The sequence below is a fragment of the Bos taurus genome, chromosome 15, assembly GCF_002263795.3.
Source record: "Bos taurus isolate L1 Dominette 01449 registration number 42190680 breed Hereford chromosome 15, ARS-UCD2.0, whole genome shotgun sequence".
NCBI lineage: Eukaryota > Metazoa > Chordata > Mammalia > Artiodactyla > Bovidae > Bos > Bos taurus.
Genome location: NC_037342.1, coordinates 52226732 through 52253057, shown reverse-complemented (window position 1 = coordinate 52253057; position 26326 = coordinate 52226732). Strand labels below are relative to the sequence as shown.

General features: G+C 56.9%; 2 protein-coding genes and 1 long non-coding RNA gene across 12 annotated transcripts in view; 2 read left to right on the top strand and 1 right to left on the bottom strand.

The window, feature by feature from the left end:
• The window catches only part of ARAP1 (ArfGAP with RhoGAP domain, ankyrin repeat and PH domain 1), a 61723-nt gene extending 47549 nt beyond the window's left edge, over positions 1 to 14174 (top strand). For 5 of the 8 annotated variants that reach the window (XM_024975866.2, XM_015474774.3, XM_024975865.2 and 2 more), the window contains 19 exons: positions 388 to 523; positions 783 to 885; positions 1694 to 1889; positions 2164 to 2215; positions 2324 to 2487; positions 2686 to 2898; positions 3254 to 3359; positions 3771 to 3918; positions 4009 to 4095; positions 4183 to 4251; positions 4565 to 4682; positions 6037 to 6150; positions 6401 to 6546; positions 7076 to 7108; positions 10551 to 10633; positions 11375 to 11425; positions 11600 to 11663; positions 13175 to 13324; positions 13567 to 14174. In XM_024975866.2, the coding sequence (XP_024831634.1) occupies positions 388 to 523; positions 783 to 885; positions 1694 to 1889; positions 2164 to 2215; positions 2324 to 2487; positions 2686 to 2898; positions 3254 to 3359; positions 3771 to 3918; positions 4009 to 4095; positions 4183 to 4251; positions 4565 to 4682; positions 6037 to 6150; positions 6401 to 6546; positions 7076 to 7108; positions 10551 to 10633; positions 11375 to 11425; positions 11600 to 11663; positions 13175 to 13324; positions 13567 to 13584 (2051 nt within the window). In that variant the 3' untranslated portion in view covers positions 13585 to 14174. The remainder of the gene's footprint in view (positions 1 to 387; positions 524 to 782; positions 886 to 1693; positions 1890 to 2163; positions 2216 to 2323; positions 2488 to 2685; positions 2899 to 3253; positions 3360 to 3770; positions 3919 to 4008; positions 4096 to 4182; positions 4252 to 4564; positions 4683 to 6036; positions 6151 to 6400; positions 6547 to 7075; positions 7109 to 10550; positions 10634 to 11374; positions 11426 to 11599; positions 11664 to 13174; positions 13325 to 13566) is intronic. The other 3 variants (XM_024975862.2, XM_059875128.1, XM_024975863.2) reach the window with 2 other exon arrangements.
• On the bottom strand, positions 12717 to 18180 carry LOC132342340 (uncharacterized). Its single transcript, XR_009490676.1, has 2 exons — positions 17910 to 18180; positions 12717 to 12950 (listed from the first exon to the last, which is right to left on the bottom strand). It is a non-coding gene; the product is annotated as an uncharacterized lncRNA (long non-coding RNA).
• A 5126-nt stretch (positions 18181 to 23306) lies between these two features.
• PDE2A (phosphodiesterase 2A) overlaps positions 23307 to 26326 on the top strand; it is a 97908-nt gene continuing 94888 nt past the window's right edge. For 2 of the 3 annotated variants that reach the window (XM_024975019.2, XM_024975017.2), the window contains exon 1: positions 23307 to 24774. In XM_024975019.2, coding sequence (XP_024830787.1) covers positions 24704 to 24774 — 71 coding nt within the window. In that variant the 5' untranslated portion in view covers positions 23307 to 24703. 3 annotated transcript variants of the gene reach the window in all.

Sequence of the window (26326 nt, the reverse complement as noted above, 5' to 3'; positions counted from 1 at the left end):
CCTTAGATCCATTATAGGAGGAAGCAGAGTACAGAGCAGTAGGTCCTGCTGGCAGAGGAGGGTGGGGCACGGGGGTTACGTTACAGAAGTCTTCCTGGGCATTTGGGCTGGCCTTGGAGGGTGGGAGGGTGTGGGTAAAGGAAATAGGGCGAGCAAAAGCAGGGAGTGTGGGATGTGTATCCAGAGTGGTCAGAGAGGTGGCTGGAGAGGTGGGTGGGGCTGGCTTGCTGGGGCTACAGGGAGGAAGATAGGTTTGGGGGAAGCTTGTGAATTAGAGTGAAGAGGACATGAGTCAGATGGGAGTGGAGGCCCAGGGAGGATGCAGTGGTAATGTTCAGGTGAAGGTGGAGGGCTCCCTTACGGTTCCCCTGCCTGTCTTCTCCCCAGAGTTCAGCCGACGCTGGTGTGTGCTTAGCGACGGGGTCCTGAGCTACTATGAGAATGAGCGGGCAGTGACCCCCAACGGGGAGATTCGGGCCAGTGAGATTGTGTGTCTGGCAGTGCCCACTCCTGACACCCATGGGTGAGCACCCCTGGGCAGAATCACAGACTGTTATTGATGTAAGGTCCAGCCCTCCACTGGGGAGATTGGGAAACAGGCCCAGAGATGGGTGGGATCTCCCTGGAGTCACACAGCAAGCTGGTGCTATGCAAGGACTAAACCAGGTCTCCTACGGCCCTAACCTCTTACGGGACCAGGGAAGGGTAGTCACAGGGACAGTGGGTGGAGGTGGGCCAGTGCTTGGCAGAGTGGGCCTGAATCCTGGCCTGTGTATCAACAGTTTTGAGCACACCTTTGAGGTGTACACAGAAGGAGAGCGGCTATACCTGTTTGGGCTGGAGACCGCAGAGCAGGCTCGTGAGTGGATCAAGTGCATTGCCAAGGTGGGCCTGGGTTAAGCAGGCTGGTGTGGGGGGAGTCTGTTGGGGTGCTGGGTAGGACCCCCGGCTTTCCCGCATTATGGATCAGGGCTGGATGGAAGGCAGAAGACACAGGACCCAGGGCCAGATGTAATTTGCAGCCCTCCGGGGGTCAGGGGAAGGGGGCAGTCAGGAGACCTAGCTCAACTCTGTGAAGCAGGGCCGTGAGCCTGAGCTCCCTAGGTGCTCAGTATATGTTTACTAATGAAAGGCAGAGCCATCCTGAGATGGATAGTGCTGCTGCTGGGGGAGCGAGCGCCTTGTCCTGGAGGAAGGAGGCAGGGAGGCTGCAGAGGAGAGCTCTGCCCTGGGGGCTAGAATCAGGCACCCTCTAGGGTCCCTGTGTTTTGAGGGCCTGTGACTCTTTCTCTGGTTCATTGGTCAATCATCTGGGGGCCTCCTGAGGGTCAGTCCTCAGAGCCCTGGGGACCTGGATGAACCAGTCATGGTCCCAGCTCCTCAGTGGCTCCCAGGCTGGTAGAGGAGACAGATGGGTCAAACAGCAGAAACTGTAATTGGTACTACAACAGAGGGCAAGAATGCCTTGGTGCCCCAGGGAAGGGACATCCCTAATGGTGTCTGGGAAGGCATACCAGAGGAGGGCATATCTGAATGGTATGAAATGGGGCATGATACCCACGTTGGTTCACTGCACTGCATGGAAAATCGGTACATGCCCACAAGCCAAACAGCTGGGATATCCCAGGTGGGCAGTGCTGTTGGCTGATGCAGTCTCCCTGGCCATCTCCACTGTCCCTGGCCTCCCCACCAGGCGTTCGTGCCTCCCCTGGCTGAGGATCTGCTGGCTCGGGACTTTGAGAGGCTTGGACGCCTTCCCTACAAAGCTGGCCTGAGCCTACAGCAGGCGCAGGAGGGCTGGTTTGCCCTCACCGGCTCCGAGCTCTACGCTGTCTTCCCAGAAGGCCCCTGTGAGGAGCCACTGCAACTTCGGAAATTACAGGAGCTTTGTGCGTACGCCTGGACCTGGGCCCCAATCTCCAGGGCACCCTATCCTGGGCTCCCAGGCCCCAGCCCCTCTCCTTAAGTCTGAACTCTACCCTAACCCAGCCAGAAGGAGCAGCCTGCCTGCTCATGTCCTCTCCTGTCCTTGGGATGCATCTCAGCCACCCCATGGATTGGTGGGTGGGTCCCAGGGGTGCGTGGACCCAGAGAGCTTTGGGAGGGAGCAGGTTAGGAACCATCAACGAGGCCTGGACCTCACCTCAACTGGCTTCTCCACAGCCGTCCAGGGGGACAGCGAGAACCAGGTGCTGGTGCTGGTGGAGCGACGGAGGTGAGCCTTGGCTTCCTGAAGGGGCTCTGAGAAGCCTGGGCAGTCTGACAGGCCTGGGAGAGGTGGGACAGGTGGTGGGTCCCCCAAGTGACTGACTTCCCGGCCCAGGACGCTGTACATCCAGGGGGAGCGGCGGCTGGATTTCATGGGCTGGCTAGGGGCCATCCAGAAAGCAGCGGCCAGCTCCGGGGACACATTGTCAGAGCAGCAGCTGGGAGATTCGGATATCCCCGTGATTGTGTACCGCTGTGTGGACTACATCACGCAGTACGGTGAGCTCCGCCTCCATGCACAGGGCCCGCCCCGCCCCTCCTAGAGAGACTCACCTCCTGCCGCAGAGGCCGAGCCTCGCCTTCCTGAGATCTCCCTGAAAGCCTCGAGGCCCGCCCCTTGCCCAATGCCCATAGTCCCTCATGTTTGGCCACGCCCCGGCTCGGCCACGCCCCCAGCTGAGCCCCACCCTTCTCCAGGCCTGACCTCGGAGGGCATCTACCGCAAGTGTGGGCAGACGTCAAAAACACTACGGCTGCTGGAGAGCCTACGGTTGGACGCTCGCTCTGTGCGCCTCAAGGAGGGCGAGCAGCACGTGGACGACGTCTCCTCCGCACTCAAGCGCTTCTTGCGAGATCTGCCCGATGGGCTCTTCACTCGAGTCCAGCGCCTAGCCTGGCTGGAGGCCTCAGGTGGGCCCTGCAGCCCATGCCCAGTCTGAGACCCAGGCCAGTGCTGCTGACTTGTACACTCTGATCTCAGTTTTCCCTGCCCTCCCCATCATGCGCTTGGGGCTAAGCATGCCCCAGCGGTGGACTCTAGCGCCCCTTCCTCCTTGCCTCTCATTCCCATTGTCACTCTATGCAGAGCTGGCATCCCTTGGAGTTGGAGAATTTTTTCCTTTTGTTACATGGCTGGCCTTATTTGACTTAGAGCGGGGTAGAGAGTGATATCACCTAGGATGGGAGGCAGAGTAGCCCGAGGGGTGGGACAGGGAAGGTGGTTACTGGGGGGGATTCCTGACCTGATCCATCTCTCCCTACCCAGAGATTGAGGATGAGGAGGAGAAGGTGTCCAGGTACCGAGAGCTTCTGGCACGTCTGCCCCCAGTCAACCGGGCCACAGTGAAGGCTCTTATCAGCCACTTGTACTGGTGAGGAGCAGCACTCCTGGGGGGCTGGGGTGGAAAAGACTCTTCTACTCCCAACCTGGCTGACTCTTCTCCCCTGGGAACCAGGTGGGTCTGGGAACTGAGTGTTGCCTTATGATGTGCCCTGGTCTTGGACACTTTGGCTCCCAGCTTGCTTCCTTCAGGGTGGGAGAGTAGAGGAGGTTTCAGCTAGCAGCCACATCTCTCAGGTTCCCAGCCTTACTTCTCCCTGGGACCCAAAACTTGGTCAGAAAGACTGTCCCCTCTTCCTCTTAACTAGTGGTCCTCTCTGACTGGGACCTACCATGGCCTCACTCCAGGAGCCATTCATGGACCGGGCAGGAATTAGGAAGGTGAGGTAGGGAAGTCCTGGGTTAGACCCCTCATTCAAGGCTTCCGTCCTTCTGTGTCCAGTGTCCAGTGCTTCTCAGACACGAACCAGATGAACACGCACAACCTGGCTATTGTGTTTGGGCCCACGCTCTTCCAGACAGATGGGCAGGACTACAAGGCCGGCCGTGTGGTGGAAGACCTCATCAGCCACTATGTGGTGGTATTCAGTGTGCGTTCCCCAGCAGGCGGGCAGCGGTGGGCAGCATTCAGCCTCATGGGCAGCAGTGACCGTCTGTCCCTGTCCCTTCCCCCTTTACAGGTGGATGAGGAGGAGCTGAGGAAGCAGCGGGAGGAGGTCACTGCCATCGTGAAGATGCGTGTGGCTGGCACTGCTAGCGGGACCCAGGTGAAGGGCAGGGCCTGGGGTGGGGGGCTCAGGCCAGGCACCTGCACCCACTCCCCAGGCCTCCCGCTGAGCCCTGTTTCCCTACAGCACGCCGGTGACTTCATCTGTACCGTGTACCTAGAGGAGAAGAAGGCGGAGGCAGAGCAACACGTCAAGGTGGGGACCAGGGACCGAGAGGCCAAGGGGCTAGGAGAGTCAGGCTGGACCAGGCACAGGCTCCGATGACCAGGGAGCATGGCTTCCACCCCCAGGGGAGCCCTGGTTTGGGACCTGTATCTGGCCAGTGCCAGAGCCTGTCTCTTTCCCCTCTGACCCATCAGGACCACTCAGAGACAGCCTCCTGCATCCCAGTACTCCAGAGGACACTGAGAGGGGTGGGCTCACAACCACACAGCAAGGTTGTGACAGAGTGAGGGCTGGGGGTTGGGTAGGCTGATCTCCTCCTCCTCCTCCTCCTGGGTCCACACAGATCCCAGCATCCATGACTGCAGAGGAGCTTACCTTGGAGATCCTGGATCGCAGGAATGTGGGCATCAGGGAGAAGGACTATTGGACCTGCTTCGAGGTCAACGAGAGGGAGGAGGCAGGTGCGTGACCACCAGGACTGGTGCAGGAAATGGGGCAGCCCTAGTCTGTCGTCCTCTATCCCAGTTTGGCGATACCGGTGGCAAGGGGGTGTTTTAGGTGATGGATGTGGCTGTCGAGTTGTGACCTCAGTGATGGTGGTGAAAGCGTGCTGGCGGGGGTTCAGGTGGCAGCTGTAACATGGCTGATGGGAGGGATGGTAAAGGAGTGGATCGTGTCAGCTATGGCACTTTCTCTAGTGTTAATGAGATTGGTGTTGCTTGCAATGGTGGAGATGCTGAATTTGATAATGGGGTTGTGAGTGACAGCATGGGTGGTGAGAAGCATGCTGGAGAAACGGGGTGCAGTGCTGGTGCTGTTAAGGGGCCACGGTGGTAAAGGGGGGTGATAAGGCATTTTAGGGTGAAGGATGGTCTCAGTGGCAGTGGAGGTTGAGGGTGTGTCTGTTCATTTGTTTTACTGTTGTTTGTTGAGTGCCAGGCAGTCAGCAGGAGAGTTGGGCACATAGTCCCTTCCCTCACAGGGGTTACTCTAGTATGGAATAGAGATTCTGATCCTGTGATCACACCCATAAACACACAACTACAGCTGTGTTAACTTCTGTGAAAGAAAGGGCCATAATGCCACCAAAGCTTATAACAAGGTCTCTGGCTTTGGAGCCCCTGGACTAGGAGGTTAAGGAAGAGTAGGGGTTACTTGGCGAAGAAGAGAGGAACGTACTTCCAGGCAGTGGGGACAGCGTGGACAAAGGCCCTGTGGTGGCCAGGGGCTCTGTACTTTCAAGGAGCTTGAGATAAGGGCAGTGAGGTGTGTGGCACAGGGTGGGGCTGAAGATGGAGGCAGAGGCCACTCTCATGGCCTGACAACAACACAAGGCCATTGAAAAGTTAGTGGTTGGGAGCTGGAAAAGATTCCTCCTTACTGCTGGGTAGAGGGACACGGAGAGAGGGGATGAGCGCCCATGGCAGGGACTGCTTCAGAGGCCACACCATTGGTCCAGGAAGATGGTATCACGCGCCAGGTTGGCTGCCAGGAGCTGGAAAGAAGCAGAGAGATTCGACACATTGCAGACTGAGAGGGAGGAGAGTTTATTTCCGGCTTGAGTAGCCTGGTGGGCGGTGCTCTTTGCCCTGATGAGGACGCACAGGAAAGATCACCAGCTTGGTTTTGAACGTGGCAGGTTGGAACAGATTTGGTCCTGCCCAGATGTGTCAGGAGTGGTCAGGGGAGCCGTGTGGCAGTAGGAGGCAGAGGCGGTGGGCAGTGCCGTTCGCCACGTTGGTGATGGGTGTCTGTGGGCCAGCTCTCAGTGCTGTCTGGCCTTGTGGCCCCAGTGACCAAGTGTCCCCTCCCCAGAGCGCCCCCTGCACTTTGCGGAGAAGGTGCTTCCCATCCTGCACGGGCTGGGCACAGACAGCTACCTGGTGGTGAAGAAGCACCAGTCCATGGAGGCCATGCTGCTGTACCTAGGTAGGTGGTGTCCCTGGGTGGGCGGTGCCTGCGGGGCTGGGAAGCCTGGTTGGGGGGGGGTCCCTCCATCTAGACCTGGAGCAGGATATGGTGGAGCCAGGCAGGAGAGGCTCAGGCAGCAAGTACCAGGGGGGCAGGCCTCTTCAGAGGCTGGAGCAGGACAGGGCAGTTTCCTTCATTGGGGGACCCCGCCCCGGGTGTCTGTGTCCACGGGTGGGCACAGCTTGTGCCCACTCCACTCCTCCCCCAGCCAGCCACGTGGGTGAGACCAAGCACGGCATGATGAAGTTCCGAGAGGACCGCAGCCTCCTGGGCCTGGGCCTGCCCACGGGCGGCTTCCACGATCGCTACTTCATCCTCAACAGCAGCTGCCTGCGGCTCTATAAGGAGGTCCGGGTACGTGATCCTGCCAGGTCCTGGCCTGCAGTGGGCACCCGCACCCACGCGTGCTCGGTCACCCAGGCTCCAGTGTCCCCCTGGGCCTGATGGCGGGAGCATCCCCATCGTGGGGTCTTGATACAGCACAGCACTGGTTGTGGGGAGCTGTGGACTCTCAGAGACCCTCCTGCTGTGGCTCTGGCTTTGCCCTGGGGCCCTCCCAGGCCCTGGTACCTGAATGCCATTACATCAGGCATGTGCTATCCCCCCGTGCCTGGTCATGTTACCCAAAAGAACCTGCTGAGGTGACAGCCCCACGTTGTGGCCTGTGCATGCCTTGTTGCTTCATAGGCCATACCCACTGCCGACCCACTCTGTGCCCACGCTGTCCACATGTCAGATGTCCTCCCTGACCAGACACCATCTCCATCCCAGTGCCTCCCCCTCATCTTTTGCACATACGAGCCACATCCCGCCACGCACCACAACACACACCGTCCTAGCCCTGGGCCTCCTTCGTCCGTAACCCTGATCCTCTATCAAACAGAGCCAGAGGCCATGGAGCGGGGCCCCTGAGACCGTGAGTAGCTCCGGGTCAACTGCCAGCTGCCTTACACCGCCTGGGGGCCAAATGAGCCTGGTGGGAGCACAGGGTCACAGCCAGAACTCCTGGCCATCTCCAGGCATGGTTTCTTGGCCTCTACCTGGGGTCTGTGGCCTAGGCTCCTGCCCTTCTCATCACCAGCCCTGTCCCAGAGTCCTTCGCCAGGGTCCCCATCAGTGCTTTCGAGTTCTCCAAAGGACTCAGCTGTGGAACCAGTTAGTGGAGGCCCGTAGGAACCACCCTCTTTCCAACCCCGGAGAGAGTTCCAGTGCTATTAGAACATCATTGTTACTTTCCTTATCCTAAAACAGGAGAGCAGGACTACAGAAGCTTGTGGTATATTCCCCACTGGCAGCTGGTTGCCAGCCTGTGTTTACATACCCTGAGAGAGGGAAGCTCAACCTCTCCTCTCGGGGGGCTTCCCTATCTCTAGAATGATACTCCTGTCTGGGAGAAAGACCTTGCTCAGGTTCAGCTGAGACCTGCCTCCCACAATACCCCTGTGGACCCCAGCTGTGCCTTGGGTACCACAGAGTGCAGATGCTCTGTGCAGATGGTCAGCAGAAACATGTTTCTACGCCCAGGGGTTCAGCCTGAGCTCCTACCAGTGTCTCCTAAGGACATCTGAAGAGGCCTGGCTGCCATGGAGGGAGCAGAGCAGATAGAGCAGGACCTTCGCCTCCCTCTGTTTGCTCACTGTATCTCTGTTAATGCAGCCTGGGCTCCTGCTGACCCTTGTGGGTAAGGCCTCCTCTTTGCTCCTTTGCCTCCATCATCGTTATCACTTCCTTACTTCTGTGCCTTAGCCCTCTAGTCAGTCCTCCTTGCTTCTGGGATGCCTTTTTCCTGGCTCCCTCCCTCTAGGGACTATTTGTGTGTTGACAGAGAGAAGGGAGGATGGCTGGGCCACCTGAAAGAGCATCAGCGTCTGCTGATCCCTTGACTTGGAGGAGGGAAGGCGGGAGAACTAGAAGGAGGAAGCAGATCTCATGTCTGTGGAGCCAGGCTTTGTGTCCGGCCTTTCCCATACTGGGACATGCAATCTCTCTGCTGTCCTCTGGGGAGGGGCATTGTCCCCACTTCACAGGGAGAAAGCAGGCTTTAAGTGCTTTGTCCAAGGCCATCTCTAGGCGGTAGACTGGGTTTCAAATCCAGATTTGTAAGCCTCAGAGCTCCAGCTTTTTACCCCCTCAAGTACAGGGGCAAAGGCCTCGGCAGCGAGGGCTGGTCAGTGTGGGCCCTGGCGGTGCAGTCCCGGGGCAGCCAGCACCAGTCTCATAGGAGCCAGTAGTGAGCTGCTTGTAATCCTGGAATTCGCTAGTGTGTGGGGCAACAGGAAGGAAGACTTGAATTTGGAACAACCCCTGGCAGTTCAGGATAGGTGAAAACCCACGCCTCATCCTGGGGTCTCCCATTGTTAAAGACCCTGAGGCACCTGGAAAGGCACATTCTAGAAAGATCTGGGTTCTCGCAGAGGTCTTTGAGCTTCGTTCCCTGTCAGTGACCTTATACCTCGGAAATGCTGGGAAGATAAGCTGCTTGATCAGAAGGTTACATTGACTGACGCGCCCCTTGCCCCCCAGAACCCCCTCAGCCTCCCGGTCTTGGCCACGCTCATGTCACACACCTGCCACGCATACGCCACACTCACCAGCCCCTGGGGCTTGAGGGCGGTGCTTTTCTGATGCTCACAGAGCCACAGCCTGGCGTGAACGCCTTCATTCCCACAGTTTTCTCCTCGCCCTGCTCCACCCACTCTCGGTTCACCTTGCTCCTTTCTTTTAGTCCTCATCCCTTCACACCCGAAGCCTGACTTCTTGAAGCCCGCTGCCTGACTTCTTGAAGCCCGCTGCCTGCTTTCATTCCCAGCCTGTTTCCGTCTGTGCCTGCAGCCCAGCCTCCCCCGCATCCTTTCTCCAGTCATGCCCGGAGCCGGACGTTTTCCACGCCGACAGCCTACGTTCTCTTATGACCTCTGTCTCCGTCTTTCCATTCCCGCTGCCTGGTTTCTTCCAACCTCAGTCTGGTTTCGTTAGTGCTCCCAGCCTTGTGTCTTCCCTGCTTGCACATAGGCATCTCCCCTGCTGTATTCTCACACCTTGTTCCTCTCGTATCCACAGCCTGATTTCCCTTCCCTCCGCCCAGTTCAGTTTCCTCCCTGCCCGCAGCCCCGCTTGTTCCTGGCCCTCTTGGGCACCATTGTCCTGCTACATACAGGAGATATAGGGCTCCCCAACCAGAGGCCTGGTCGTTAGGGGAACTAGGGGTGAAAGCATGATGAAGGTTCCTAATAAGCCCCTCCTAAACCACAAGCCTGTGACAGTGCCAGAGTCTCCACTGATCCCCAGTCAGCCCATCCTATTGCGACCTCACAAGGAAGTCCACCAGTTCCCAAACGCTCCCGCTTCCTGCCCATCCCCTAGGTCCCCTCTTTTTGTTCCTGCTGAGGAGCCATGCCTGGGGGTGGCTGGGAGCAATGGTGGGGAACAGAGCAGAGGTGGCTCAACTTTTGACCCCCAGTTTCGGTTGTAAGTGAGTCCCCCCTCCCCTGCCATCCACCCTGGTGTCCCTGCTGGTACCAGGGTTGCCTGGTGGGGGCAGGGCTTCAAGCAAGTGGCTCCCAGAGCAGGAGGAAGGCTCATCAGCTTGACCTCTAACTAACTGCTTCCCTGGAGGTCATTGCTCCCATTCCCCTGCCTCCGAGCCAGCCTGCTTCTTCCAAGCCCAGACCCATATGCAGAGGCGGGGACCAGAGGTGAGCACGTCAGTGATCTGGTGCCCCTCCCCAGTACATTGGTCTGCTGCTTCCTGACCTAGACCATTGGGAAGTTCTTCCTGTGGTCTACCGAACAGCCATTCTGCTTCAGCTTGAGTCATTAGTCTTCACTTTGTGGAATCAAAGAATCGGTAACTGCTCACCCCACAAGCCTTCTGTTCACACAGTCAACCCTGGAGCCTCCGCAGGGCAGGGAGGGGTGAGGAATAAACGACCTGAGACAGACAGACACAAGCAGCCAGCCGAGGTGCTCAGCTTGCACACGCCCATTTAGATCAGTGCCAGAGGGCGATGTGCCGCGCGCAGATGTGTCCCTCCACAGATGAGCTGGATCAGCTGCTGCTGCGCGTCAGTTCTCATCGGCAGGGCAGCAGGCAGGGACCGGGGGCGCTGCTGTGGACAGCTGCCCGGGACTGAGGGTTGACTGTGTGATGCTGCTGCAGGGAGAGAGGCCTGGGGGCTCTGTTGGGCTGGATTATGATCAGGGAGGGCTTTGTCAGGAAGGCTTCCCAGAGGAGGGCCCCTGTGCTGGGATATGGAGGGGCTGGGAGAAGGGGGAGGGAGGCACCCAGTTGGAAGACCTGCCCCAGGGCCCACCCCGACTGGCTGAAGTGCCCGCTCCCTCTGCCCTCCCCAACCCAGAGTCACCGGCCTGAGAAGGAGTGGCCTGTCAGGAGTCTCAAAGTCTACCTGGGAGTGAAGAAGAAACTCCGGCCGCCCACCTGGTGAGCTGGGGAAGTGGGTCTGTGGCGCTCAGAACTGACAGGGGAGACGTGGCTGAGGGCTGTGAACTTGACAATTTTCAGTAGTTCTAAAGTTGTGGTCTCCCAGACCAGCAGTATCAGCATCACCTGGAAACGTGTTAGAAACCCAGATTCTCGGGCACCATGCCAGCTGTGCTAAATGATGGATTCTGGGGGTGGGGGCAGCAGTCTGGGCTGGTACAAGCCATCTTGGGAACTCTGATGCTTGCTCATGTCTAAGAACCTTTGGCCTGGATGGAAATCCAGTTAGTCACTGAGTAACTCTGGGACCTCTGTGTGCCTCCCTTCCCACATCTGTAGAATGGGAAAAATAATGGCACACCTGTTCCAAAAGGTGGTTGTGTTTCTTCTTCTTTTTTTAAATTGAAATATAGTTGAGATGTTTGTATGTTTCAAATGTTGAAAAGCGATGCACAGCCACTACCATTGTTACTAATTACAGTCACTCGACTTGGGTTTCTGGCATTCTCCTCTTAGCCCCTGGCTGTGCCTGCTTGTCTCTGGGGGATAGGGCTCGTTGGGTAGGCAGCCAAGGCCCTGGGAGGCTGGCGGGGCGGGGGGAGCTGTGAGAGGAGGAGACAGAGGCTGGGATGTGCTGTGCCTGCTGAAGGCCCTGAACTCTGCCCCCAGCCCTGGCCCAGGCTGCTGGGCTGTGAGGCCTGTCCGGGTTGTCAAGTGACCCCACCTGCTCCTTCTCTGCAGCTGGGGCTTCACGGTGATACACGAGACGGAGAAACACGAGAAGCAGCAGTGGTGAGCGAGGGTCCCAGGCCGAGGAGAGGTGGTAGCACGTCCCCCTAGACTGGGTCCCCTCACTGTCCAGGTCTGGGCCCTGCCCCTGAGACCCTGGGCAAGGGAGCAGGGCAGGGTGTCCCTGCTCAGCCGGGCCGGCCCTGATGGTGTCCAGATCTGTGCCCCACCCTGCAGGTACCTGTGCTGTGAGACACAGATGGAGCTCCGGGAGTGGCTCGCCACCTTCCTCTTCGTGCAGGTACCAGGCGCGGGGTGCAGGGCGGGGGTGGGGTCCCAGAAGGTCTCCATTACAGAGCATGTGTGTGTGTGTGCTTCTTCACTGTTCAGGCCACTGATTGCTTCAGGATTTTGAATTGCTTTTAAGGCATTTGTATGTTCGTTCTCTTATAAACCCTTCCTGGCACCTGCTGTGGTCCAGCCTGGAGCCAGGCATGCTAGAGACATAGGGTGCAGGCCCCTGCCCTCGGGCACTCACTCCCCACGTGGAAAGGAAAACAGATCCAGAAGGGGCCTGTTAGAGCCGAGCGCTTGGGTGACAGGGAAGCCAGGGACACTACCTCGTGGAGGTGGTGGCAGGGTGGGGAAGGCAGCAGGAGAGGGTATCATGGAAGTGGAATCTGTGGGGATCAAGGAGTGGTCCCCAAGCAAAGGTAGGGGCAGGGGGGATTCTAGGCCAAGGAAACAGTTTGCTCACAGGCATGGCAGGACTGTCCAAGAGGGCATAAAGGGAGAAGCCTGGGAGTGCTAGACACTGGTACTGAGAGGTTGCTGGGAGTCAAATCTCAGTCTTGAAGGCCACGCCAAGAAAGCTGAACTTGTCAGTCGGCAGTTCTAAGGGAGACTTTTTATGCAAGAGTGGTGTGCAGGTTTGCGTCTGAGAGGGTTTATTGTGGGTGCGGCTTGTAGGGAAGGATGGACTGAGGGCTGAGCCTGGAGGTGAGGGGTCCCGTGAGGTGGCTGCTGCAGGGGGCTATGTGGGAGCGGGTTGGAGAGGACTTGAAGCCAGAACAGGGCTAGAGGGGTGGGCTGGAAAACAGGTGTGTTTTTGTTTTTGTTTTGGCCTCACGGCATGTGGGATCTTCGTTCCCTGCTGCTGCTACTGCTGCTAAGTCACTTCAGTCGTGTCTGACTGTGTGCGACCCCATGGACTGGTGCCTACCAGGCTCCTCCATCCATGGGATTTTCCAGGCAAGAGTACTGGAGTGGGGTGCCATTGCCTTCTCCACTTGATTCCCTGAGCAGGGATCAAACCCTACATTGGGAGCACAGACTCCACTGGGCCACCAGGGAAGTCCCCAAACAGGTTTTTTAAATGAGAACTCAGAATCGTTTGGGGAAAAGGGAGACAGGACTGTACCAGGGCCTCGGGTTGAGCTCTTGTAGCCCTGAGCTTCCTGGTAGTCAGCGTCTAAAGGGAATCAGAGTGGATTCTGTAGCTTTCTGGGTTTCTGGTGAAAGGAAGCAGGCTTGTTCCTGTAGAACTGTTTTCTTGGCGCTGCATTCTTGGAGTGGTTTGCTTGTGGGCCTGGAAATGAGAGTTGTTGAGTAATATAATTGCCTGGGCTTTGCCGGAGACACAGTCATGTTCTCTAGCAGCTGCTTCTCATATCGGCTCGGATCAAAGCAGAAGGTTTCACCTCAGATCATAGCCGAGGCATTTCTGGGAAGGGTGGGTGGATCCAGAGCCGAGCCCGGGCCCAGCGGAAGCCGAGCCCAGGCCCAGCGCCCCTCCTCTCCCCTGCTGCCCAGCACGACGGCCTGGTGTGGCCCTCGGAGCCCTCACGCGTGTCCCGGGCAGCGCCTGAGGTCCGGCTGGGCAGCATTTCATTGATCCCCCTGCGAGGCAGTGAGAATGAGATGCGCCGGAGTGTGGCCGCCTTTTCTGCGGACCCCCTTTCTGTGAGTGGCTCTCCATCCCTGTGTGCAGTGTCTGGGGACCCAGCTTCTCCCTGAATTACCTTTGTTCCTCCTCTCTGAGTGCCCTCCGGCCCCATCTGTCCGTCCTCATTGGGAGCCCTGACAGGTCCCTTGGGTTCACCAGGTTCACGGGAGCCCCCTTTATTGCTGGTCCCTGGCCCCCTACTCCCTGTGAGTCTTCACAAATGTGTTCATGGAATCTGGGCTTCTCTGCCTTCCCACAGCTTCTCCGAAACGTCTGAGCCCTGTTGGGACTCTGCCATGCCACCGCCGCCGTGAAGCCTTCCTGGGCAGACGCCCTCATGCCCTGCGTGCCTGGCATGAGCCAGCAGGGGGCGCCTGAGGAAGCCACATCTCCACGCCCCTCATCCTGACTGCAGCCTGGGGTTTCCTGGCCAGGACATGGCAGGGCAGGCAGCAGGGTCTGCCTGAGGAGGAATCCCTTACCTGCTCTGTCCAGGTGCTCAGCCCTCCTGGCCTGCTCTCCCATAGGGTCACCCACCCTGACTTTGGAGGGGTTGGAAAGATGGGCATCTGTCAGAAACCCTGGCAGGCTGCTGTCCTTTCAGAGGCTCGAGGTCCCGAGGCCCCCGCTGGAAGGGAGCCCACCCTTTGGCCACAAACTCCAGAACAGCCGAAAGTGGATGCTCTGAAGGAACACTCAGCTGGGGTGGGGAGGGAGCTCTGGGTAAATGTGTACAGGGCTGAGAACTGGACTTAGGGGACTTCTGCCCCTCTTCTGGTCTGGGCTTACTGGGAGGGCCTAGGCTGCCCGGTGCCCCTTCCCCACTTTGGGGACGTTTTGATAATATAAATATATCTGTATATTTTATCCCCTGGTGCTGAGGTCTGTAATTGGTTGGGGGTTTCCAGTATCCCAGGGTAAGAGGGGCCAGGAGGTCCAGAGGTGAATGCCTTGTGCCCCGAAGCTGGGGACCTGGCCCTGCTCCCTCTAGGCTCTCCCCTGTTCAGACACTCTCCGCCTGCCCCAGGCAGAGCCCCGGCTGGGCTCCGGGCCACCCTCATTGTACTTCTGTGCAGCCAGGCTGGGAATTGCGGGTCCTGACTCTGGCCAGGACAGACCCCAGCTGGACTTGCCCTGCTGTGCAGCCTGATTCTGAGCCAGGGGCTGGGTGTGTGGCATATGAGTGATTCAGGGTAGCTTGTCAGCCCCTCTAGAGACACAAGGTCACAGAGGCACCAGAGCTATATTAGGAAGAAGGGCCTCAGGTTACCCTGGGCTTCTGTGCATACCCCTCCAGAGGTGCCCTGCCTTGGGCCAGGAAGCTGCCCTCACTGGGCACTGCCTGACCGTCTCCTCCAAGAAGACAAGGCCCTGGCAAGTGGGGTGCAGAGACGAATTTGGGACTCCCTGGGAAGGTGCCAGACACCACATTGCTGCCTCTGCCTAAAGCCTCATTACCAGCCTCTCTCCGGGGACCAGCGGGCAGACAGGCTGACCTCCCAGCCTAAGCCACTGGGGCTGGGCAAAGTGGGTTGGGGTGGGTCAATCACATGACTTCTGACTGATCCGGTTCAGTGGGGAGGCCTTGGTGTGGAGGGGGGTCTTGGGGACCTGGACTCCAGGCTTCTTGTTCCTGTCTCTTGGGAAGGGAAAGTGGATGCCAGACTGAAATAGATTCTTTGGCAACTTTTGTCTTAGGTGGGCTGCTCCAGACCAAGCTGGCCATCCTACCTGCACCTAAGATAAGACTCTTGTCCAAGTGCTTTGGGGCTGGAATTCTTCCCTGGATCTGACCTTGGACTGACCAGCTAGCCCTGTGCCCCAGAGAAAGGGTGGGTGAGACTGGAGGTACTCCCCTGCTAGGCTGCCAAGTGTCATTTACCCCAACTCAGGGACAGACAGGCTGCAGTGACTGCACTGGGCCACCAGAGGGCAGCCATGGACAACTCAACACTGCTGGTTCCACCCAGCACAGACTCTGGAAGGCCCTCTTGTGGCTGTCGTCTGTTGGAGTGTTGGGTGGGACCTGGCCCTGCTTTTGACCCTAGTGCTGGTGATATTCTGGAAGGCAGCACAATGGAGGAAGTGCTTTGGACTCCCAGGCTTTTGGAGTCCGAAGGAGGGAGGAAAGGCCTTTGCGGGTCAATGCCTGTGTAGGCGCTATCCTGGCAGAGGAAGAAAGGCCCAGAGAAGGGAAGCGACTTGTGCGAGGTCACACAGCTCTCCTGAATCAGGGTTGTGATTCATTTCTACCGCCCCACTTTGGGAGATTCTCCTTCCTCCACTCCTGATTCTGACTCTGCTGTCCCTTCTCATAAGTGGCCCCATTTGTCTCCTGGGGAAGGGGATCTGAACTGTGTAGAGTTAATGACAGCTTAAAGTACTTTTCCTAGGGATCAGGGATGACATCCCAATAGGAGCCTCCGGGGCCTCAACTTGATGAAACATGGCAAAGACAGCAGTATTGCGTGGATTAGGGCAGGAGGCTCTGCTGGTCTTTGTCACAAAGATTTCTAGAAATGGGGCCCCTTGGGACCTTAGATGGTTTGTTCACATATTATTTGAAGTTGGATTGAGGGAGATGAATATAAGGAACCTGGAGCCAGACCTGCCAAGGTGTGGGCAGCAGCTCTTGGAGAGGGAGGAGGCTTGCTGGAGGAGGAGGTGCCCCTAAGTTGGCACTGAAGACCAGAAGCCTTGCTGGGTACACATAGTAAGGAGGGGGTGCAAGTTGGGATGGGGGAGGGGGACAGGCCTTTGGGGTCAACCCAAGTCTGAGCCTAACGGCAGGAAACCATGCAGAGCCCTGGGAGAGAAGGCTGTGGCATGTCAGGTTTCTGGGGTGAAGGCATTGTAGATGGAGAGGAGGCTGAGCTGGGGGAGGGCTGGGAGGTGGGGTAGAGTGTCGGTCTCTCTTTTGCCTCCTTCCTGCTCAACCTGTCCACCCTGCAAAGTGTTCAGCAGCCATCCAGCTGTCAAGGGCCTCCAGGCCTCAGGAGACCCCTGGGCTCCACAAGAAATCAATGGGGTGGGGGAGGGGAAGGTGGACTATGCCTCCTCCTTGCTTCCCCCTGAGCCCAGGGATTAGAAGGGGGGTCTGGAGCTGAGGCCTTCTTTCCCGGCCCCATGCTCTTGCTCCCAAGCCCCCTGCCCACAACTGGTGGTTTTGAAAAGCATGGGTGCAGGACTTCTCTGGTAGTCCAGTGGCTAAGACCTCGCACTCTCAATGCAGGGGGCCTGGGTTCGATCCCTGATCAGGGAACTAGATCCCACATGCCACAACCTGGCACAGCCAGATAGATAATAATAAAAGCATGGGTGTGGATGCCAACTGGGAAGATGCCAACACTCCCGTCTACACACTAATTTTGGCTAAGTTCCCAAGATCTTGGGTCCTCAGTGTTCTGTTCTGTACTTTGGAGATATTAATAGCACCCACTAAGGGGAAGACTAAATGAGCTAATAAGTGTGAAGTCCCTAGCACTGTCCCTCAATAATCCCCTCCCAGATACATCTGGAGAGACATCATGGCACCCAGAGTCCTTGCCAGGACCAGCATGTTTTCATTCCACAAGCTTTTCTTGAACACTTACTGTGCATGCAGGGCTTCACAGAACACCAAAAAGCTGGAGCAGGTGAACAGGTGGGGTGGGGGAAGGAAGAGCTCTTCTGGTTGGGGGAAACTAATCAGGAAGACTCTGAGGAGCTTGGAGGGACAGGTGCTGTTTCTGCAGGTGGAGTTGAGAGGGAGATATTTCTGGGAGAGGGATTGGCATGAGCCACAGGCAAGGTGATGTGGCCCCACAGTGAGCCATCTGTTTTGAGTGGAGCCTAGTGCACCACGGGCACTCTGGGACCTGTGCCCCTGGCCTCTGGTGTTGGGATCTTCCCCAACCAGCTTCCCTTCACTCTGTGACTTAAGTGACCCAGTCTTTGATCTGAGGAGAGTCTGTATCATACTCATAAGTGTAGCTGGCATGAACCTCCAACCTCTCCTCCAGTATGACACCTCCTTCAGGAAGCTGTCCTGGATTGCACCTCCATCATATTGCACTGTGCGCACTTAGGGTGTGTGTATGCACCCAGACTGCTGGAATCCAGCTAGAGATTGGCCAGGGAAGAGCTGTCAGGGACAGGGTTTCCTGGTCAGCCCAAGTTGGTTCAGCCCTAGGATGTTCCCCTCTCCCACGCCTCTTTCAGCCTATGGAAATTTCCTCATTTTCTCTGCCCTGGTTATAGCTCCTACTGCTGTATTTATCACCCTGGAGACACAGTGGCACGGGCGCACACAGCACACACACACACACTGCCTGCACACCTCCTCCTGAACTTCCAGACACACACACACGCGCACACAGACTGCACGTGTGTGAGCACCCCCCCACACAAAGCTCTCTAGGAAAATTGCCCCCCTCCCTCCTGCCCTTCCTCCTCCTCCACTCTGTCCTCCCACCACCACCCACCTCAAAACGCTGAGACCAAAGAGATGGGCTGGATGGCGCCTCCCACCGCTTGCCAGCTTGGGAGGCACTTCCCCCTTCGTGACTGCAGTGAGTTCTTCCCCACCACCCCACCCTTCGCCTAGTCTCCGGCTCTCCCTACCTTCCCCCATCTCTGCCGTTCCTTTGTGTGTCTTCCTCCACTCGGTCAGAGTCCCTCTCTGTCACTCCTCTGACCCTCTGAGCTGGAAGGTGTTCTTCCTCCCTGCCCTCTGTCCTGAGTGGCTTGTGGCACTGATGGAGAGAGAGCCAGGCTCGCAGGCCCCAGGGCCTAAGCTGCCTCAGCTCCTGTCACTTCCAGTTCCTCCTCCTGGGTGAAGGGAGGATTGTGTGCCTAGCACCATGGAGACCAGCGTCATGGCAACACAGCCCAGGTGGGCGCAGCCTTCCTCCTCCAGGGTCCTGCGGAGACCCCAGGAGGAGCTGCCAAGAGGCCCCAAGGAGGTGGGCCTTGTACTGGTGCCCAGTGCTGGCTGCCGAGCCCGCCTCCAGCTCACACCACCCCCAGATCACCGGCATCCTGACCAACTCTACTTCCACTGCAGCTTCCAGTGCCACAAGCCACTAATCCCAGTGGAGTAAAGTCTTTTTGCAAATATGAACTCCAGACCTGGGGATCTTGTGGGCTCATTTATAGACTAAGGGCCAGAGAGGGCAGGGGCTTGCCCAGGGGCACACAGGTCGTCCGCCAAGCTCCTGTCTCAGATCTCAGTTCTCTCTGGCCTCCCACCTTCCACTCAGATCAGCTGTTACTGGGGCAAAAGGGTCATTTCAGCCACCGGGGAGGTCTCCAGCCAGTCCTTAGCATTGGCAGTAAGAATGATGTAAATAATGGTGCTGATAAGCCTTTATGAAGCACCCACCACTCCTGGGCTAAGGGTTTGCGTGTGTCATTTTATGTAATCCTTGTAACGAACCATATGGAAAAGATACCTCTTGTTCTCATTATATCGGTGAAGAGACGGACATAGACTCAGCAGTGTCAGGTGACTGGTGAGCGGTAGGGCTGGGACGGGAACACAGGTCCTCTCCAGCTGGGCGGTGAGCCAAGGCTTCATGCCTTGTGCCCTCCCCAGCAGGCACTCTTTTCCAAATCAGTGACAAGCTATGTTTCAGTTCTGTCTTTCCTTCTGTAAAGAGTTCCTGGGGGAAGATCTAGGGTTTAGTCTAGGTCTGGCCTTAGGGTCTTTACACGTCAGGAGGCTTCTTAGGTGATGGAGAGGGAACAGAGCCTTCCTCGCACGCCCTAGAGAAAACCTCTCGCAGTACAGCAATGCATAAACTAGCTTGCAGTCTCCAGGTCTAAGTCGCTAAGCTGCTAAGTCGCTTCAGTCGTATCCGACTCTGCGACCCCATAGACGGCAGCCCACCAGGCTCCCTGTCCCTGGGATTCTCCAGGCAAGAACACTGGAGTGGGTTGCCATTTCCTTCTCCAGTGCATGAAAGTGAAAAGTGAAAGTGAAGTCGCTCAGTCGTGTCTGACTCGTAGTGACCCCATGGACTGCAGCCTACCAGGCCCCTCCGTCCATGGGATTTTCCAGGCAAGAGTACTGGAGTGGGTTGCCATTGCCTTCTCCGGTCCTTTTAGAGTCCTGTCTAAACCCAGCTTGGAACCTCAGAATGCAGGAAGGAGACCCTGCCTCCTGGGTCCAGACTCAACTTCTCTCCCAACCTTGATGGAGTCACGTTGCAGCTGCTTCCCTCTTAGCTTATGTAATCATTCAAATATAGCAGCTGCCTTTATCCCACTGAGTCACACCCCCTCCTCCCCCCCAACTCAGGTGCAGGGAGTTAAGGGGAAAGAGGTAGATCAGGGCTGAGTGGGTGGCTCAGGGCCTCCTGGCAAGGACAATCCTAGTGTGCTGGGTTGGAGGGTGGTGGAAGTGAGGGAGCTGGGCCAGGGCCCCAGCAGTTCCAGAGTTTGAAGCCACAGTCATTTCTGCTCTGACCTGTGTCTGCTGAAATGACGTGTTCCTGGGGATCCCTTTCCTGAGTTATAAGCTGTATCTGCAGACTTCCCTCCCAGCCCTCAGTCTGGCTGAAAGCGGGAGAAGGAAGATTACAAGAGGAGGAGCTAGTCTGGTGGGGCAGTGACCAGGAGTCCTTGATCCTAGGCCCAGCCCTCTCCTTTACTCCCTGCGACCTGGACCTGTTTCTGCCCTCCCTCACCTGTTTCCCCATCTGTACAATGAGGGATTGGCCTCTGCTGCCTCTAGCATCTTGAGCTGCCTGATCCACATCCCAGGAGGTGACCTCAATCTTAGGCAGAAGGCACTGCCAAGTGTCTGGTTCAGCCCCATGCCAGGCTGACTTCCTGCTCTGCCTTTTCTCTGCCCACCCTAAATCTGCCCATCTTCCCTGGACCAGTTCAGCACTCCCGCCCCATCCATGGGCGGTCTAGGTAGGAAGGGAGGCTTCTGAGAGGGGCTGCCTCTCCCTTCTCTAAACTTTCTGTCTGTTCCACCGCTTTATCCCCCTGCCCAGCAGACATGGAGAGCTTACTGCCCCCCTCCTGAGGTCACTCCTTCCCCCATAGGGCACCTCTGGCTGCTCCGGGAACCTGAAGTAGGCCCACAGTGCCTCAGCCCTCATTCCTGCATCCCCAAAGCCACCTTCCTGAAATGTGGAAGAAGCCATTCCAGAAGCAGTGGTGGATTTTGTTCGTTTATGCAAAGGCCTTGTCACCACTATGTGGTGGGGTCTGTGCTTAATGTGACAATGCAGGGAACTATGTCAGGCTGTTGCCAAGGACATGGTGCACCTCTCACCATTGTCCTTGGAGCCACAGGTGGCAGCTTCCGACTGAGGAGGAGAAGCACCATGAGATGTTTCTCTGTGAGGGCTCCCCCACTCCCCTGATGGGCTCCTGTTGCCAAGACCCAGATGTGGACATCCTGGCTCCCAGCCAGAGGGAGTCACCCAGGGGTTTTCAGGCCAACCCTCCGTGAAATCCATGTTCCACCAATTACCAGCCTTACTCTGGAGTGAAGTGATCTGTTTCACACTCCACAGCCTCAGTCTTCCCCGGCAGGGAGGGTGGATTCCAACAGAGCAGGTCAGTAAGCACCCTCTCCAAACACACACCACCTGTGTCCCCACATCCACCTGCAGCCTCTTTTTGAGGCTCCAGTGTGTCCTGGACCGAGCTCCGAAGTGCCCCATCATATTTCCACACTCTCTTTGTGTCGCCTTCCTACTTTACTCCATTAACATTTTTCAATAGTACCTGGTGAGGCCATTCGAAGGCAGGGGCCCAGTGCCAGGGTGAAAAGGACTGCTGCCTGTCCTTGAGGAAGATGAGATCCAGTGGGAGAAAGGAGGTGAACCTGAGCAGAGGAATGAGATGTTGGGACAGGTGGCAAGTCAGGGGGGTGAGTCAGCCAAGCCTGCCCTGCCCAGAATCCAGGGATCCCTCCTGCCTATCATCCACTGTGAGTGGGGGTAGGTGTGTGTTGAACTTGCTCAGAAAGGCTGGGCCAGGATTTTGCATGGGCAGAGAAAAGGAAGGTGAGAGAAAGGGAAGTCAACCTAGGAAGGGAGACAGACTGTACCAAATCAAGGAGGAAGAAAGGACCAGCGTGTCCTTAGGGACCAGATCCTTCTCCACTTGGAGCAGATGATGGAGGGGTCAGCCAGGGTCGATCATGAGAGCCCTCAAATGTCAGGCTGAGGAGCTTGACATTTATCCTGAAAGCACTAAGAACCAAGCAAGCGTTTTGAGGAAGAGTCATATGACCAGCTGGATGTCTTAGAAAGTCAGTGCTTTTGACGCTGGGTGAAGGTGGAATAAAGGGGTTGAGTTGGAATAAGGGGCTGGAGAATGATAGGGAAGGGGGGAAGTAAGCTGGGGCTCGGGGCAAGGAGGGGTAGATGGAAGAGAGGGAGATTTGACAGAGGAAGTGAAGGAGAGAGAGGGAAGAGGCAAAGCGACTTTGAAGTTTCCAGACCGGGGATTAGACATTTACTGATGCCTTTGATAGAGACAAAAGATGTCAATATTGGATATAGAGTATTGTGAGTGTTAGGGCCCTAATGAGATGTTCCCAGATGCATTCAGTGGGTAGCCACGCTGATGGTATAATGGTGAGCATAGCTGCTTTCCAGGAGGTAGCCTGTACTGGACATCTGGAGCTCCAGAGAGAAGGCTGGCACTCAGGGGTTGGTGTATTGGGGTGGACTTCATGCTCCGTGGGGGTGGGGTGGAGAATGAGGGGAAACAGGGTCCAGTGCTCCAGTGAGGGGGTGAAAAATAGGAAAAATCAGTTAGTGAGACAAAGGAGAGGCCGGCTGGAAGGTGGGAGGGAAACAGCCACAGGGGAGGGGCCGGGGAGGACACAGAAGAAACGGCTTTCTTAGGCAATGAGGAGGTAGCTGGAGCCTTTGGAGCCTGCAGTCCTTCCGAGGCGGTGGGCGCGGGGCGGAGGCCGAATCCCAGAGGCTGTATCCTCCCATCGCTTTGGGCGGCCCCCCGCCTCTCAGGAGCGTCCTGCTTCCCCTCACCTTTCTCCAGCCCCGCAACAAGCCCCCCAAAATGGTGTATGCTGGCACACTACGGGCCAGAGCCTGTGAACGCGACACGCGCCGATCAGCACCATGGAGAAAGGCGGGGGCGGGGCCTGCTGTGGGGCGGGGCTTCGCCGTAATTGCGCTGGGTCATTGGTTCCTGCCCTGGCTGGTCTAGAAAGCCGGTTCTAGGTGGAGGAGAGAAGTGCAGGCCCGGACAGTCTCAGGGCTTCTCCCTTTTCCTCACTTCCCCGCTCCCAACACTGCCTTGCAGCAACCCCTACCCCAACATTTGCTGCTGTTACTCCCTTGGCCCCATCAATTCAACCTCTTTAGGAGAGGGAAGCGGAGGGAACTATGTACCGGAAACTCGATGGACACTCCCCAAACCTCATAACTCTTTGAGTCACTCATCATTCAGATGAGAAAACTAAAGTGAAATTCAGAGAGGTGAACTTGCCCAGGGCACATGGCAGTGCTGGGGTTTGAATTCCCGCCTGCCTGGCTCTAAGCCTTGGAGGGCCCATGGTCCTGAATCTTGCACCTCATTACTACAGACTCCTTACTTGTGGGACAGCTGTGGAGGCTGGTGTGGTAGTGGGATGGGGAGGAGACCCTCCCTGCCACCTGACCTGCGCGAGCATAATCCCAGGAGACTTTTGAGGATGAGGACTCCACCATCGTTTCCAGAGCAAGAGAACAGAAAGAAGGCTGAGGGCCAAGTGAGGCCTCAGTGCACCTGCACCCCTCCGGGAGGCACCCTCCTTTGAACTCCTCTGACTCAGCTTCTTCCTGCCAGGATCCTCAGGGCGTGAAGGAGAGCTGTGAGAGGCCAGGACTGGACATAGTCCAGGGCCTTGGCTTTCTGAGCCCATAGAATGCCTTCCTGGCTGGCAGGTGTGGAGGAGCAAGGCCCTAGGGATGGGCCTGGCTGAGGACGCAGTTTGCCCACAGCTTTCAGAGATCTAAAATTCCACCTTCTGAGGCCACAATGTGAAGCAAAAACTCCCTCACATTTTCTTTCCTAACACTTCCTAAGCCACAGACAACTGCCCTCTGTAGCACTCAGCCTGGGCAGGCCTCCTGCACAAGCCCAGTCATTCCTGTCCACCCCCCACTACTGTGCACCCCCATGCCCCTCAGCAGGGTCAGGTTTCCACTCAGCCTCATGGATTTTTCTGCCTGGAGCTTGGTATGTGCAGCAGGAGTTACTCCCCCCACAGCTCAGAGAGGAAGGGTTACTGTTGAGGGTTACATATAGCTCCTCTATCTTGGAATACACCCCCTTTTCCTGGGGCCCTCTCCTTGCCTTAAAAAAAACTCAGCTGAGAGACTTCCCTGGTGGCCCAGTGGCTAAGACTCTGCTCCCAATGCAGGGGGCCTGGGTTCGATCCCCGGTCAGGGATCTAGATCCCACATGCCACAACTAAGATCAAAGATTGAAACTAAGACCTGGTACAGCCAAATAAATATTTTTTTAAAATCCAGCTGATGTCCTCTCTTTTGGAAATGCTTGCCAACTGCTGGGCTCCCCCTAGGCACCACAGACCTTCCTCTCTGTCATACATCCAAGTACCCCCTTCCCCTTGCCTGGGTGCTTCTCCAAGGCAAAGCACAATCTGAATCATATCTGATGAGATTGGCCAGTGGTAGGGGTTTGTGAATAAATGAGGAAATTAGTGGTGGAACCAGGACTTGAACCCCTATCTCCTGCCTCCAGTTGTAGAGCTTTCTTTCCAGTTATTCACCTGACCCTCATCCCCAGATCCCATCCTGGCCCACAAGAACTGCACATGCCTCAAAATCCCTCTTCCTCACACCTGTCTCTCTGGGCTCCTCTGTCAGCTTCTCTCTCTGTGTCTCCATTTCCATCTCTGCTTTTTTCCCTGGTCTGTGTTCCTCTGTGTGTGTTTTTCCCTATGCCTCTCTGATCTCTTTGTATTTCCATCTTGATTTCTATGAGGCTCTGATCGCTGTCTCCTCTCCTTGGTGTGTTTCTCTGTGCCTCCCTGTCTCTCTCTCTCTCAGTCTCTCCTTCTGTGTGTGTCTTTCTTTTCCTCCCTCCCAGCCAGTCTCTCTACCCCTCCCTCCTCTCCCTCTCCGTCTGGGTCTCTCGGTTCCTCCTCCCTCCTCCCTCCCCCTTCTGCATTATCAGACCTGCTCCAACCTCCTGCCAGAGCCAGCCTAGCGGCAGAGGCGGTGACAGCGGGAGAAGCGGGAACTGCCAGGGCAGCAGGGCTGGATTGGGGTGTTGAGTCCAGGCTGAGTCGGGGACAGGCCACTGTTCTTGGTCCCCGTGCCTGCTGGGCCAGGCGCCCTGCCTGGAGCCCCGGGCAGGGTGGACAGGGTGAGGTGCCACTTTAGTCTGGTTGGGGAGGCAGACGATGAGGAGCGATGGGGCAGGCATGCGGCCACTCCATCCTCTGCAGGAGCCAGCAGTACCCGGCTGCGCGACCGGCTGAGCCGTGAGTACTGTTGAGGGGCTGGGGTCTGGGTGAGTGGCTCAGGAGGTGCTGTGGACTGGGTCCTGGGAGTCCCTCCAAGGAGCTGGGGTTGGTGTGGAGCTGAGCCACGTGGGAACATCGATCCTGCTCCAGGGTGCCCGGTTGCTGGACCGTAGCATGGCGGGGGCGGCAGGGGGGGAGGGGGTGGGATCTCTGTGTAGGGCGGGGGTGCCTGACATAAGTCTAGGATGTGTTGCGGCTGGGGTCCCATAGAAGGGGCTGGTGGCTAGGAGAGGGGTTGGTGATGAACGTGAACCATCCCTTCAGAGGCTGGGGGGTGGGGGAGTTCTGTGGGGAGTGTGTGTGTTGGGGTGGGGGGTGGGCGTTGAGGGTATTTCCAAGGAGCTCCAGAGTCTGATAGACTGATTCAGGACCCTGGAGAGGGATGATGTCCCAGACCAGGGTGTGTGTGTATGTGTGTGTGTGTGTGGAGAGAGAGAACATGAATTATGAATAAGAGTGGCCCTGGAGCAGGAGAAGGTCTGGGGGAACTGCCCTCCATGGAATGGGGATTGGGATTCAGAGTCACCAGTCTAGGCAAGTTTGTCCCCAAAGCCCCTGTCCCAGAGAGAACCATGGGGCTGGTTGGAATGAGACTCCTGTGCACCAACCTCGTGAGCACCCACGTGCAGGGAGACACATATGCAGGTGAGCAGAAGGGGCTCCGTGGAGGTGCCCCTCCATCATCTGAGGGCTGCCGAGGTAGCAGGCAAGTGACATGTGTCTCCAAGTCAGTGATAGTGCAGGTCCGAGCCAGGCTATGTGAGGGGGTGTGTGTGTGTTTGTGTATAAATGTTGGGGTGTAAGGGAACATGTAGGGTATCAAAGGGCATGTAGGGATCCTTGGTGGTTGGTTATGCAGCAGGGTGTGTGAGCATCCCAGTGTGACTCTTGAGAGTTTAGGTAAGAGTGTGTGTGTGTGTGTGTGTGTGCACACACTTGAATTTGTGTATTGGCATGCATGTTAATATGTGTGCTGTGTCTGCAAAATAAAATGACTCAATATTGAGCATGTCATTTGATTCTATGTGTATTCATGTTTGTGTGTATGCTTATTGGTGTCTGAATATTAGTGCTACTGTGTGTGTGTGTGTGTGTGTGTGTGTGTGTTATGTAGGTGTCTATGTTAGCTTAAGTGTTCTTGTGTGGGTGTGTGATCATGGGTCGTAGTGTGCATGAGTGTGTATGTTGGTGCTTGTGTGGCTGGTATGTGTGTGTGTCTATATGTGTGTGTTCATCTGAGTGTGTGTGGGTGGTTGTTTCCTTCCCTGGTGGTTGGGGACACAGCTGGGACACTGTGGCCCACCAAGGCTGGGCGGGGGTGGCTAAATGTGTGACCACCTCCATGAGCTCAGGACAATTCATTCTACACCCTGCGGGGAGATGGAGAAAACAAATAGGCAATAATGGCTCTGCTCTCTGGGGCCTCTTAAGCTTCCTAACATAAAATAGCTTGAACACAATTAAGCAGTAAAGACCAAGAACAAGCTAACAGGTGGGGGTGGTGGGCATA